General features: G+C 38.9%; 2 gene segments (V, D, J or C); both read right to left on the reverse strand.

The window, feature by feature from the left end:
* Positions 1 to 13018, reverse strand: part of LOC122116814 — a 474299-nt gene that overhangs the window by 110995 nt on the left and 350286 nt on the right.
* LOC122116650 lies at positions 12189 to 12742 on the reverse strand. The segment is given in 2 exon segments: positions 12189 to 12544; positions 12669 to 12742. Coding segments are annotated over 2 exon segments (396 nt in total).

Here is a 13018-nt window from a genome sequence, read left to right on the forward strand (position 1 = left end):
GAAAATATTATTTCCATATTTAGTTGAATTTTGTGTTTATTTTGTTAAGGGAGAATTTAGTTTGTAAAGAAACTCATATATATAATATAAAAACTTTATTTCCATTGATGTGTGACTTTATGATACTTTGTTGCTTTTATTGCAACCCTCTGATGACACTTAGATGCAATATGGAAATGTTCTTGGGCAATGCTCTCTCATTAAATCCTGAGAGTTGGCCCTAGGACCACACTGGGTAGTCAGCTCAGAACTTCATTACACAGGCTCTGCAGGAAGTACATTTCCCAGCACCCCTTCCGTCTCTATATCCCTAGCCATATGGTGAATGAAGGCCTTATTTAGGATTCAAAGCTGTAGAAATATGGTGTCCTATCCATCTCTGAGAGAGCAGAGGACAGAGTTGAGGGCTGCCGGCAACTGAGCTCTTCATACAAGTTTAAATGAACAAACATACAATTTGCTGTTAGTGTGTACATGGTTGTAAACTTCTTATGATCAGTAATTTCACATGTTATATCTAAGTCCTTTTTTAATTCTTCTGATGGTGGATCTCTTGCAAATTAACTGCTCCTGATAGAAGGTTCCTTGGAAGATCTCACTCTAATTCATTGATTCACATGTTCATATTGTCCCTGTATTCTCTTTATAGTTTTTGTAAATAGTTTAGTTATGTAGTCAATTTGATAAAAATTAATCTCTCTGTGTGCATATTTGACATGAAATCGGTGTTTCAACAATGATGGTGTGTAAAAATTCCAAACCCAGGGAATCCTACCACAAATCATGTATCTTGGGTCATAGAGAAGTTCACCATTACAATGCAGACAGGGCACAACTGGAGAGTTCCGTTGTGGGTCACTGGACATGTCTCTATTGTGTGGATTTGTTTGATGTGGAACAGACACCAAAGAGGCATTGAACCTTTAAGATCATGAACACTTACGATCACATCTATGTCTTGAAGTCAAGATATGGAAATAACTTTATGTCCATGTATCTCCAGAACAGAAATACACATTTGAAATCAGTATTTCTTAATAGTTCATCAAGTTAATGAAAATCAATCATACCATTAGACTTTCAAGGTTACTGGATCTTGCAAATAGTAAATAATTATGAACTTAAACTTCAACATCCAAGAAGAAAAACAGTTTTTATTACTTACACAAAAACATTGGTGTGTTGCCAACAATTTTTCATAAGAGATCTCATTTGCCAAGGTAAGTTCTTCTAAATCATGAATTTCAAAACATTGCAGGACAAGTGATTTTTTGATAAAATGCAGAGTATCATTCGGTAGACCAAAGTAGATCAGCTATTCTGCATTTGTAATAAGTGCTAATGGAAGATGAGCATATGTCTCATTTCAGGAAAAAGAGAAGAAATGTATATTCATATACATTAAGGTAAATGAGAAGTCCAAGCAGATGGTGCGCAAAGTTAACACTGCTCTTTAAAAGCCAATAGACCATGAGTAACTCATTTCCCAACCAGTGTTTTCTTCAGTACCATTTACTACCAGAACTCCATCTGAGTCTTGATTTGATGACCTCCATCCTTTAAAAAATTAATGTTCTCTGCACTACATGCTCACATAATTCTTCTACAATGGTCTTTTCCCCTATTTTTATGATGATTTATAAGCTTCCCTAAAAGTTATGCCCACCTCCTTTACTGATCTGAAATTTCACTTCTAATCTTATCACATGGTCCCAAGAATAGCTCCTACTGCCCTTGCTGGGAGGATCTGGTGTCTCTTACATGCACTGCAGGACAAAGCTGGTACTAAATAAAACCAGGAGAAGGCAGCTGGCTGCTGTAGTTGTGAAGGCCATCTGGTAAATTCAAGGGGCCATAATAATGGATGAGGAAGAGAGACCCCAAGAGTATCTATTTGAGTGTGGTTAAAATCAGCCAGACTCTGGGGATAACATATTACATTCTCCAGATCCACACTCCATGGCTGCCTTCAGCATGTGTAGACATGTGGCATGGGACTTGGGAATTTGAAATGTGCACAGACTTTAGGTCCTGAAATATATGGAAGACATGGGATACTAGCATCATATCCAAGCTGCAGGTAAGCTTACACTGCCCTGGGGTGTGAGGAATGTAGCCACCTGGCTGAGAGATGAGGCTGAAAACTAAGGAAAGAGATGAAGACCAAGGAAGACATAAGAAAACATTTCTGAGGATCTTCCTGGAAGAAGAAAAAGCATACAGGAAAGAAAGGTGTTAATATCTGAGCCATGAACCTGAGTGAGAACTGGCTCTAAGAAAAAAGTCTATTCCTCTCAGAACAGAGAGGAGCACTTCACAAATGAATGTAGAATTTATATTTCTATTGTTTATATGAAGTGAATTACCTATTAAACTAACACATTAATTAATATAATTCTAATTATGTAACGCAGCATTTAAAAATTCTGACACTGAAAAAGAATGCTAGGAACAATGAGCAGTTATATTTCTAGCCTGACATCATGAAGCTCAGGACACCATCTGTGCCTTCAAGGACAATCAGTGGCCTGATCACTGCAGAGGACTCTTGGGAACTGCTGGGGACAGCACTGACACTGCAGCCCCCTCTCACCTCCCACAGCTGGACAAGATGTGTGCACATGTTCCCTTAAGGGCTGCATATCTGCAGGGTCCACCCTCCTTCCCTCACCTTTCTGACCTGCCCTTAATGTCTTCACTAGAAGAAACTTGTGTGTCATCCTTGTCAGGTTTGATTATAGTTTACAAAGTGGATGTGGGGAGACACAATCCCCTCTGTAAACATGGTCCCACATGCCATGTGTGCCATGAAAGCCTGAGATGAACTCCCTGGCTTCAAGCTCCTATTGACAAGGTTAGGTTTCAGGTTTTTCCTTGTGAGATTTGTTTGCCATCTAGTGGCCTTTTTATGACATAGCAGCTGACAAGATTTTCATTAGGAGTTTTACCATTCTTTGTTAATAGTTGTGCAGATTCCCAGGAGTTTTATATGCATAATCGTGGCAATTTACTTATTTTATTGTTGGATAAATTGTAATTGTCATATATTAACAACAGGAGGTTAGTTTGTGATGAGAATCCCTACCTGAATGCAGCTTATTTTGAAAAATGCACCACCTCCTTTCTATTGCTATACTCTTCCTCTCCCACTCCCACCATTTTTCATACTGTGTAAAGGAACTTCGTAACTCGAATGCACATGTGAGTGTGTGTGTATATATATATATATATATATATATATATGTATGTATATCTATTTATTTATATACCTATTCATCTTCTACACTTAGTGTGCTTTTGTCCCTTTCTTTCACCTTCACCTGTCTCCCTTCAGATATTTTCCATTTTGGCATTCATGCTATATTATATTATTATTATTATTATTATCAATGTCATCATCACCATCACCACCATCATCACTACCATCATTTAAGTCTGGGTTCCACATGTAAGTAGGACTGAACACTATTTTGCTTTTGAATCCTGAACTATGTCACTCAATATGATAATCTAGTTCCTTTCATTTCCTTGCAATTTACATGATTTCACTGTTCATCTCCCTCTATCCTGACCAGTGAGCCAGAGCATTAGCAGCCCAGGAGCTTACTAAAAGAATTCTCTTTTAAGAGTCCTGATAGGACAAGACAAGGGCAAGCTGAGCCTTCATCTCAGACTCAAAAGGGAAAGTCCTCCTTAGGGAGCACTATGCAAATTGGCAGGTGGGTACAGCAGTGTAAAGGGAGCTCAAGGCAGACAAAGGCCTATTGTGTGACAAACTGCAGATTATATCCACCTGGATACCATATTTCAGAGGCTCAGAAGGACAGATCTGTGTTTTTTATTAGACACCAGAAGTATTATCTGGTTGGTTCTCCTGAGGCTGATGGAAGACAGACAAGATTGAGAGGGTTGTCAGTGACCCCCTCTATCAAATCCCCCAGTTACTTTCAGAGCCTGGCTGTGGCTGAGATGCACTGTCAGCAGGCAAAGGAACCAGGAAGAGTAGCTGGCACAGCCCAGCCTCTCACATTTGCTTCCCCCCCTTCCCCGCCCCACAGAGAGGTTTATATTTGGTCTTGCATCACTGTGGGAGTTGAACTATTTATGACTCAGTTGACAGTAGTAAGTTGCAATATCTTCAGATGGCAGGCTGCTGATAGTGAAAATAGACTCTCTTCCCCATCATTGCCACTAAATCTGGATGTCACCTCAGACTGTAAATTGGATGCCCAATTAATCAAGAGTTTAGGAGTATCACCTCGTTTCTGGTGATGCCACTGTGAATCACGACTAATCCCTGATTGGATCTGCAAGTGATGGAGACTGTCTCCTACAGATGCACACAGAGAGGATGACACTGGGAAATGGGGATGTCACTCTGGCACCTGATATTGAAAACAGACACCAAATATCCACAGAATCAATTATGTTCTGGGAGTTTCCATGAGGAGTAAGGCATCATTGTTAATCCTGGGCTCAATAAATTCCTAGTCTTGTCCTTCTCTATCTTTGGGTCAAAGCAGCAGGATCCCCTGAGCTGAACAGGGGACCTCACTCATCCTGTGTGCTGACTGGGACTGACTGCTGTACAGCGTGTGAACAGACCATGAAGAAGGGTTCAGGCAGTTGGCTGTGGGGGGAGGCATATGCAAATCCTCAGGACCTGGGCAAAGCTTCAGGACCTGGGCACAATCTCTGAGCTTTCTTGACATATGGTTTTTTTTGATGAGTTGTTGAAGTGAATTGGCTAAGATTTTCTTGAGAAGTTTTGGGACCATATTCAGCAAAGAAATGGATCTATGCAAATCCTCAGGAGCTGGGCACAACTGCAGGACCTGGGCATAATCCCTGAGCTTTCTTGCTTGAGGCCCATGATCTAGGCATTCTAAAACTAGGTTCAAAAGGAGTGGAGAAAGTGGACATCCTTGTCTCATACCTCAATTTAGAGGAAATAGCTTTGATATTACCTAAATGGCCATTTAGTATAATGCTGGCTGTAGGTTGGTCCTATGCAGCCTTTATTGTGTTGAAGAAGGTTCCATAGATTCCTAGTTTTTCCAGAGCTTTCATCATAAAGTGGTCCTGGATCTTGTCAAATTCTTTCTCTGCATCTATTCAGATAATTGTGTTCTTATCCTTGCTCTTGTTGAGTTTTCTTAAGTGATTTGCATGTATTTAACCAGCTTTGCATCCCTAAAATGAATCCTGTTTGGACATGGTATATGATTTTTTTGAAGAGTTGTTGAAGTCAATTGGTCAAGATTTTGTTGAGAAGTTTTGCGACCATATTCAGCAAAGAAATTTGTCTATCATTCTCTTTCTTTGATGAACCCCTGCCTGGTTTTGGGTGAGAGTTATGCTGGCTTCATAAAAAGAGTGTGATAGTGAATTTTTGCTTTCAATATCATTGAAGAGAATGTTTAGATTCCACCACACCCAGTTAGAATAGCTATAACCAAGAAATCTAGTAACAACAAATGCTGGAGTGGATGTGGACAGAAGGGAGCCCTACTGTTGGTAGGAGTGTAAACTTGTTCAAAGACTTTGGAAAGCAGTATGGAAGTTCCTTGAAAGACTCCACATAGAGCTCCCCTATGACCCAGCAATCATACTTTTGAGCACTTACCAAACAGTCACAAAGAAGGTCATACCAAAGCTACCAACACAACCATGTTTATCACAGCATTTTTTACCATAGTTAGGATATGGAAACAATCCTGATGCCCCTCAATAGATGAATGAATCAAGGAAATGTGGCACATATATACAATGAAATTCTATGCCTCCATCAGAAAGAATGACATTGCCCCACTTGTTAGGAAATTGAAAGGCTTGGAAAAAATTATATTAAGTGAAGTAATCACTAGTTTTTTTTTTCATTTTTCAATTGTGAAAATACCATACAGAGGGGTTATAATTACATGGTCAAGGTAATGAGTACATTTCTTATCAAGCATTGTTACCTCCTGCTTTGTTTCCCTTAACATCTCTTCCCATCTCTTCCACCACCCCCATCACGACCCCCTCCCACCACCCTGCCCTGTGCCAAAGTTGTAAAGTTCGTTTTTCAGCATAATGTCTTATACTTATCATGGGAAGTGGTTTTGTTCACAAACTATTGAGAAGTTTAAGGCAAAGGGTCTAGAAACTCAGTTTTAAGAGTGGAGTTGTACATGGAGCCTGTAGGATGAAACCTTGCTCTATACTCACTTGCCTCCTGCAGAGAAGAGCTGCCACTCTCTTCCTGCTCCAAGAATATGGCACCCAGATACCAGTGTTCTGAACCCACCTGCTGGCCTGCAGCGCTCCTGCCTTATTCACACCCATGTTTCATCCTCCTCAGGCTAAATCGATGAGTTCGGTATGTTATTCTACACCCTCTACTTAGAAACTTAGTTTCCCACACTTAAACACCCTCTTTAAAAATCTACTTCATCATATTGTTATCTAACAAATTGCCAAAGTTTCCTCTACAATAATAGCCATCCCTCTCAACCCAGAGACGGTGATGCCAAATGCTCTCAGTACAGCATCCATCTTATATCATTGGCCAAAATTAGTTAAAACATGTTATAAAGATGTGTACTTAGCTTTAATTGCTGTGACAAGACCTTAATAAAAGCAACTTGAAGGGAAGAATTCTTTATTTCAATCTTAGATCAGAAATTTTACTCTGCCATGTAGGCAGAGTAGAATGGATTTCACATCATCCCACCAAAGAAGCAGAGAGAATGTTCTATTTCCTCCTCCTTGTTCTTTTATTGCACAAGAGACCACATCCTATTGAAAGGAGCTGTGGACTATGAGGTGGATCTTCCTCTCTCAGTCAATTCTCTCTAGAGAGTTTCTCACAGACAGGTTCAGAAACACACTTTCTTAATCTGCAATCTACCCTACCCACTTGTCAATGCCGAAGAACTACTACAAAAAGTCATCCAAAGTACTTCTGTTTTCTTGAGCCTTTTATGACAATGGTAAGTGTAGAAATAAGATTGTTTAGCAATATATAGATTTCCTCAAAAGTCTCCATGTTCTGCATTCTTACATTTCTGTCTTTATAACAAACTGGACAAACTAAGCTACCTTTCACCAGATGCCTCATAATTTGTGTTTGTGTATGTCTGTGTGTGTATCTGCACATGATGCATCTTTCTCTTGATATTTATAAATATACATACATATATATGTATGTATACATCAATAAGTAAATTCATATGGAAATTTTAAAATTCATTTTTTAACTATGAACTTAATGATATTTGATAAGTATTTATTGTACATATAAAGTCACATTTTATTGTTCCATTTATATATTACCATACATTACTATTACATTATATATTTCTGTAATATGGGTAAAAGTACTAATTATTCTTTGGATGTTTCCTTAAATGAACTAAAATGTACTCTATTTATTCATATATTTTGTAGATTTTTTCTATTTCTCCTGTTTCCAGTTGTTTTATAAATATCTATAGTGATGCAATTGGTTTTTATCGAAAACAGTTTGCAATGAACCACTCGAAAACTTTTTGGCATACAACACAAGTACTTATATTCATCAGCAATTCATACTTTTTTTGGTCACTCATGGAGCTTGAACTCAGGGCTAGCACTCTCCACTTTGAGGCACATGTCCACTTTTGGTTTTCCAGTGATAATTAGAGGTAAGAGTCTCATGGACTTCCTGCTGACCTCCTCAGATGTCAGCCTTCTGAGTAGCTAAGATTTACAGGCATGAGCCACCGGCTCAAGAATATTCACACTCTTAATGACTGTTGATCCGACTGGAGCTCTTGTGTTGCAGGTCACTCAGCTTGTCTCTGACATGGATTTTGTTTGATCTTCCTCAGTGGCCAAAGAGTCACTTGTAGAGTTCATAAGCAACATATAGAAATCTAGGTGCATAGAGAAATTCAGGTCACAAAATACCCAACACAGGAGCACATTTTTAAAGGGCCTGTAGTCCAAAGCCTTGAGCTTGCCAAGCAATTCTTTTTTGTTTCTTTTTTTTTTTTTTTTTTTTGGTTCCGGTAGTGGGGCCTGAACTCTGGGCCTGGGTGCTGTCCCTCAGCTCTTCAGCTCAAGGCTAGCACTCTACCACTTGAGCCACAGTGCTACTTCCGCCTTTTTTCTTTTTGCTTATGTGGTGCTGAGGAATCGAACCCAGGGCCTCAAGCATGCAAGGCAAGCGCTCTACCACTGAGCCAACTTCCCAGCCCCTATTTCATTTTATTTTAAAGATGCTATACAGCGGTACAGTTATGAGTAAGGCGATGAGTACATTATTTGTCGATCATTGTTACCCATTCCCTTGTTGTTGTCCCACAATCCCTTCCCTCTCCAACCTCCCACACTCCATGAGCCATACACCTAGCTTTTTCTGTTTTAGTTTTGTCTATCAGATAGAGGTAAGACCATGTTCCCTCTATCTGTACCTCCCTTGTAGCCATAAGTATAAAGGGGTATAGCACAATGCCTAGATTTCTTTCAGATAGCTTTGTGATAATGATTTGCCAATATAGCTTCAACTTCAATCTACTTATTTCCTTCTGTGACCTTTATGCAAAATGCTTAGTAATTGTTTAATCTTGATATATCTCAAGTTTCTAAAACTATTATTACTTTGAAGCCTGAGATCATGGTATTGATAAGGAGTTGTGCATATCTAAATAATTTTTTCCAAGTTAAGATCTTCTTAGCCAAAATAAGCATGTGCTAAAGTCTAGTTTCTGAAGCTTTGTATGGATCCTTGTTACCTGATTAAAGTAGAGATTGCTAGTCAGAATATATAGGTGACTTCCTAATATTTGTGTGTCTGAACCCAAGTACCTGACAGGAACAACCTAAAGGAAGAAAGACAGTATTCATTTGGGCTCATTGTGTCAGAGATTTCAGTTCACCATCCTTAGCTTCCTTGGCCTATGGAGAGTCAGAATATCATGATGTTGGGACATCTAGTAGAGGCTACTCAACTCATGGCAATCATGAATTCAAAATTATATAGGAAGAGGTGAGGGCAAGATTTAGGCCCAAGGACAGTCCCACAAATGTATTTCCTCTAACTAGGTGCTTTTACCAACTCCCAGTAACATCACCCCATTGTTAACCCATCAAATGATGAATAAACACAGAATCCAGGAATGTGAAGAAAGCAGAGAGGACAGAGCTAACTGAGAGAGCACACTTTTTGCTACTTTTCCACAGAATGTTGATCAATGTGAATGAGAGAAAGCATGAGTTTGGCTGAAGAAAGAAATGCTGATTGGCTGAGGAAAAATTCCCGTCTGTTCCTTTGTACCATCTGACTGTACAGGTGGAAGAATTACTGTCCCTGTGTTCTTGTTTGACTTTAGATTTGAAGACCTGGAAAATTGTTCTTATTTGCCTCCAATGATAACATAGCTTGGATAAAAATTATAATTATCAACAATAGCCTTGGAAAAAGTTGTACTAATTAAAGCAAGCCTGACACTTAGTAACATAGGATGTGCCTATAAATCTACAAGTAAACCCAATGGATATTAAAAGACAAATCATTACATAGAGACATAATTTAACAATAGTCTAAACATTCACACAATGAAAACAAAGGAGTATGTTCTTAGGAACAGAACACAAGGGTTCAATAGCTATGTGTATATGACCATATAAAATGATGCTTATCAAAATGAGCTCCAAGATGTGCTGTTTCCAGTTCTCTCTCTCTTTTTTCTTCTCTTTTTTCTTTTTGTTTTTGTAAAAATACCATATAGAGGGGTTGCAATTACATGAAAAAAGTAATGAGTACATTTCTTATTGCCTCCTCCTTTATTTCCCTTTACCATCCCTATGTAGGACAAAAATCAGCATCACATCACCTGGGTTATTAACCTGAGTTCAGAGACACAGCAAGGAAGAGAGTGAGGGCAGAGATGAAAAGTGCTGCCAGGAATCTAAGAACACCAGAAAACAGAGAACTGATGGATCAAAAAGGACACTATATAAAGGGCAGTGTCTTCGTTCAAGTTGCCATCTTCTATTTCAATTAGGCCCTCAGAGTGTAACAACAATAATCTGAGCTTCATGTCAAACAGTCTCATTTTGACAACCCAGTAAGTATACATTGCCACTTTGATATCTTCCTTTGATCACCAGAAATTAGATCTCTGGCATAGCCCTCCTTCAGACATTCTGACAGAAAGGACAATTCAAGCATCAATTTTGTCCTTTGTCTCATCATTTTGTTGTTCCCTTTTCCTTCCTTAATTCAGATAAATCTATATATAGTACACAGGGTACCAAAATAAAATACAGCCAGCAAGGGATAAACCATAGGTGAAAATAGAAAAAAATGAGATGTACAAGTCGTTATGTCGAAAAATGAACTTTACAACTTTGGTAGGGGGGGTGGTTGAGAATCGGGTGTGGGGGGAGAGCAGGGAGTATGGGAAGGGATGGGAAGGGGAAACAAAGAGGAGGCAACAATGCTCGATAAGAAATGTACTCGTTATCTAGTTCATGTAATTGTAACTCCTTTGTACAGTATTCTCACAATAAAAATAAATAAATAAAAGAAATAAAAAGAAATAATGCAACAGTGATACTCACAAAACAATATGTTGGAAATGAACCTTACAACTTGGTGGGGTGTGATGAGGGAGGGAAAGTGGGAGGAAAATGGGGGAGAGAGTAACAATGTTCAACAAGAAATGTACTCAATACCTTACATATGTAACTGTATCCCCATTGTACCTTATCTTGACAATAAAATTGAATTTAAAAAAAGAATCAACTTTCCTTGGAGGGACAGGAGAGAATGATATTATTTTACTCAAATCTGACTTGTTGAATGGTAATTTCTTATCTTACTAGTTAAAGATAATAAAGATATAATTAAAATGGAATCATCTTTTTCAATTTATATTACCCTCATGACCACAAAAGTTTTAAACTAAAAATTCAAAGCTTAAATTTTATAGGCTCTGTGGCTCTCTTCCTCAGATCTAGTCTCTTGACCATGATTCCATGACAGATTATCCATTCCCCAGATCCACAGGGGTCCAACCCTGCTGCTTTTAGGAAGGTGGATGGATTCTGAATATGTGAACAGACAGTCCACACAAGAGTTGTTTTGTGATTTGTGTGGAGAAATGTGAGATGAAGGGTCAAAGTGGTCTGTGGACGATCAGTACAAGATCAGGACTCACTATTGCTAAATCAGGCAGCAGAATTGAAGGAGCCTAACTGCAAAACAGAGCTCCCAGATAATTAAATTTGTGCCTAAAAATCTGAATATTGTTGAATTACATGGGTTTCTGGATTAACTAAAACACAAGACACATGAGTGGAAAATCATTTGCAAAACATTGCCTTTTAAAACAAAACAGCTAGGCACCAGTGACTCAGGCTTGTAATCCTAGCTACTCAGGAGGCTTAAATCTGAGGGTCCCAGTTCAAAGCCAGCTGGGGCAGAAAAGTCCATAAGAGTCTTATCTCCAATTAACCACAAGAAGTGGCACTGTGGCTCAAGTGGTGACTGGTAGCCTTGACATGAAAATCTCAGGGACAGTTTCCAGTATCTAAGGTCCAGAATTCAAGCCCCATGAAATATATATATATATATATATATATATATATATATATATATATATATGTATATATATATGTATACATATATATATGTATACATATATATATATACACACAATATGCATAAAGAATCAAGAAATCCTATAGTCTGCAACATGATGGATAGAAGTAGAAAACACCTTGTTAAACAAAGTAGTAAAAACAAAGAGCATTGTCTATACTGCTTCTCACTCAAGCAAAATTTAAAAAAAATAAAATGCAATAGTGATTCTATGGGGTTAAGGGCACAGGATCAGAGCACAGGAGGTTGAACACAGAAGAAAGATGGAAGACTATGATCAATGCACATAATACACGTATAATGAGAAACCCAGAATCCCATTAATAGTTACAGATACATACATTAACAAAATAGGCTATCAGAATATAAAGGAATAAAATATGAAGCAATGAATCCATTCTTTGTATTAAAGGTAATTCCTGCTTAAAAAGCCGTTATTTATTTTATTATTGCATAAATATCAACTGATGTTACAATTCAGACTCTGCAAGTATTAGCTGGTCTTTTCTGACAACATTCTGAGCAGGTGGAGGCAGCAGGAGGAGCAGCTGGGACAGCCCAGACTCACACTTCAGCTTCCCTGGGAGGTTTTTGTTATGGCTTGTATCACTGTGGGAGGGTAACTCCTATAGTGTTGACAGTAATAAGTGGCTACATCTTCAGGCTCCAGGCCACTGATCCTGAGAGTGTACTCTGTCCCAGACTTACTCCCACTGAACCTTGATGGAACTCCGGACTCCAAACTATTTGTACTATAGATCAAGAGTTTAGGAGCTTTCCCTGGTTGCTGCTGGTACCAGGCTAAATTATACCCAATGTCCTCACTGGCCCTGCAAGTGATGGTGGCAGGGTCTCCTAGAGACACAGACAGTGAAGATGGAGACTGGGTCATCTGGATATCACACTTGGCACCTGGAAGCAGAAACATGAAAACAAATATCCACACTAATTATCAAGTTATAAGAAGACATCCCTGAAGAGTAAGCATCCTGGATCACACTGAGCTGTGTTAATCCCTAGCATTGTCCTTCTTTACCTGGGAGCCAGAGCAGCAGGATCCCCAGGAGCTGAGCAGGGGTCCTCATGTCCATGCTGTGTGCTGACTTGGACTGACTACTGCCTAATGTGAGCAGCCTATGAAGAAGTCCTGAGCATACTGGGCTGTGCTGTTGGTGCATGCAAATCAGCAGCAGAGTTATACACAGCTGTCCAGCTGCCTCATCTCAGCAACTCTGCACATTCTGAGTCTCAAGGGAACTAGGTCAGGCAACAGAATAAGTTTTAAACACAGAAGAGAATCACCAAGTTGCTTTCCTGTGATGTGTGCACAACAATGGTAGCTTTGAGGATCAAAGCTTCTTTTCTTCTTATTTCTTTAACTGAGTC

This window comes from Dipodomys spectabilis, unplaced genomic scaffold, assembly GCF_019054845.1.
Source record: "Dipodomys spectabilis isolate Male_0828 unplaced genomic scaffold, ASM1905484v1 ptg000137l, whole genome shotgun sequence".
In the NCBI taxonomy this organism is placed as follows: Eukaryota; Metazoa; Chordata; class Mammalia; order Rodentia; family Heteromyidae; genus Dipodomys; species Dipodomys spectabilis.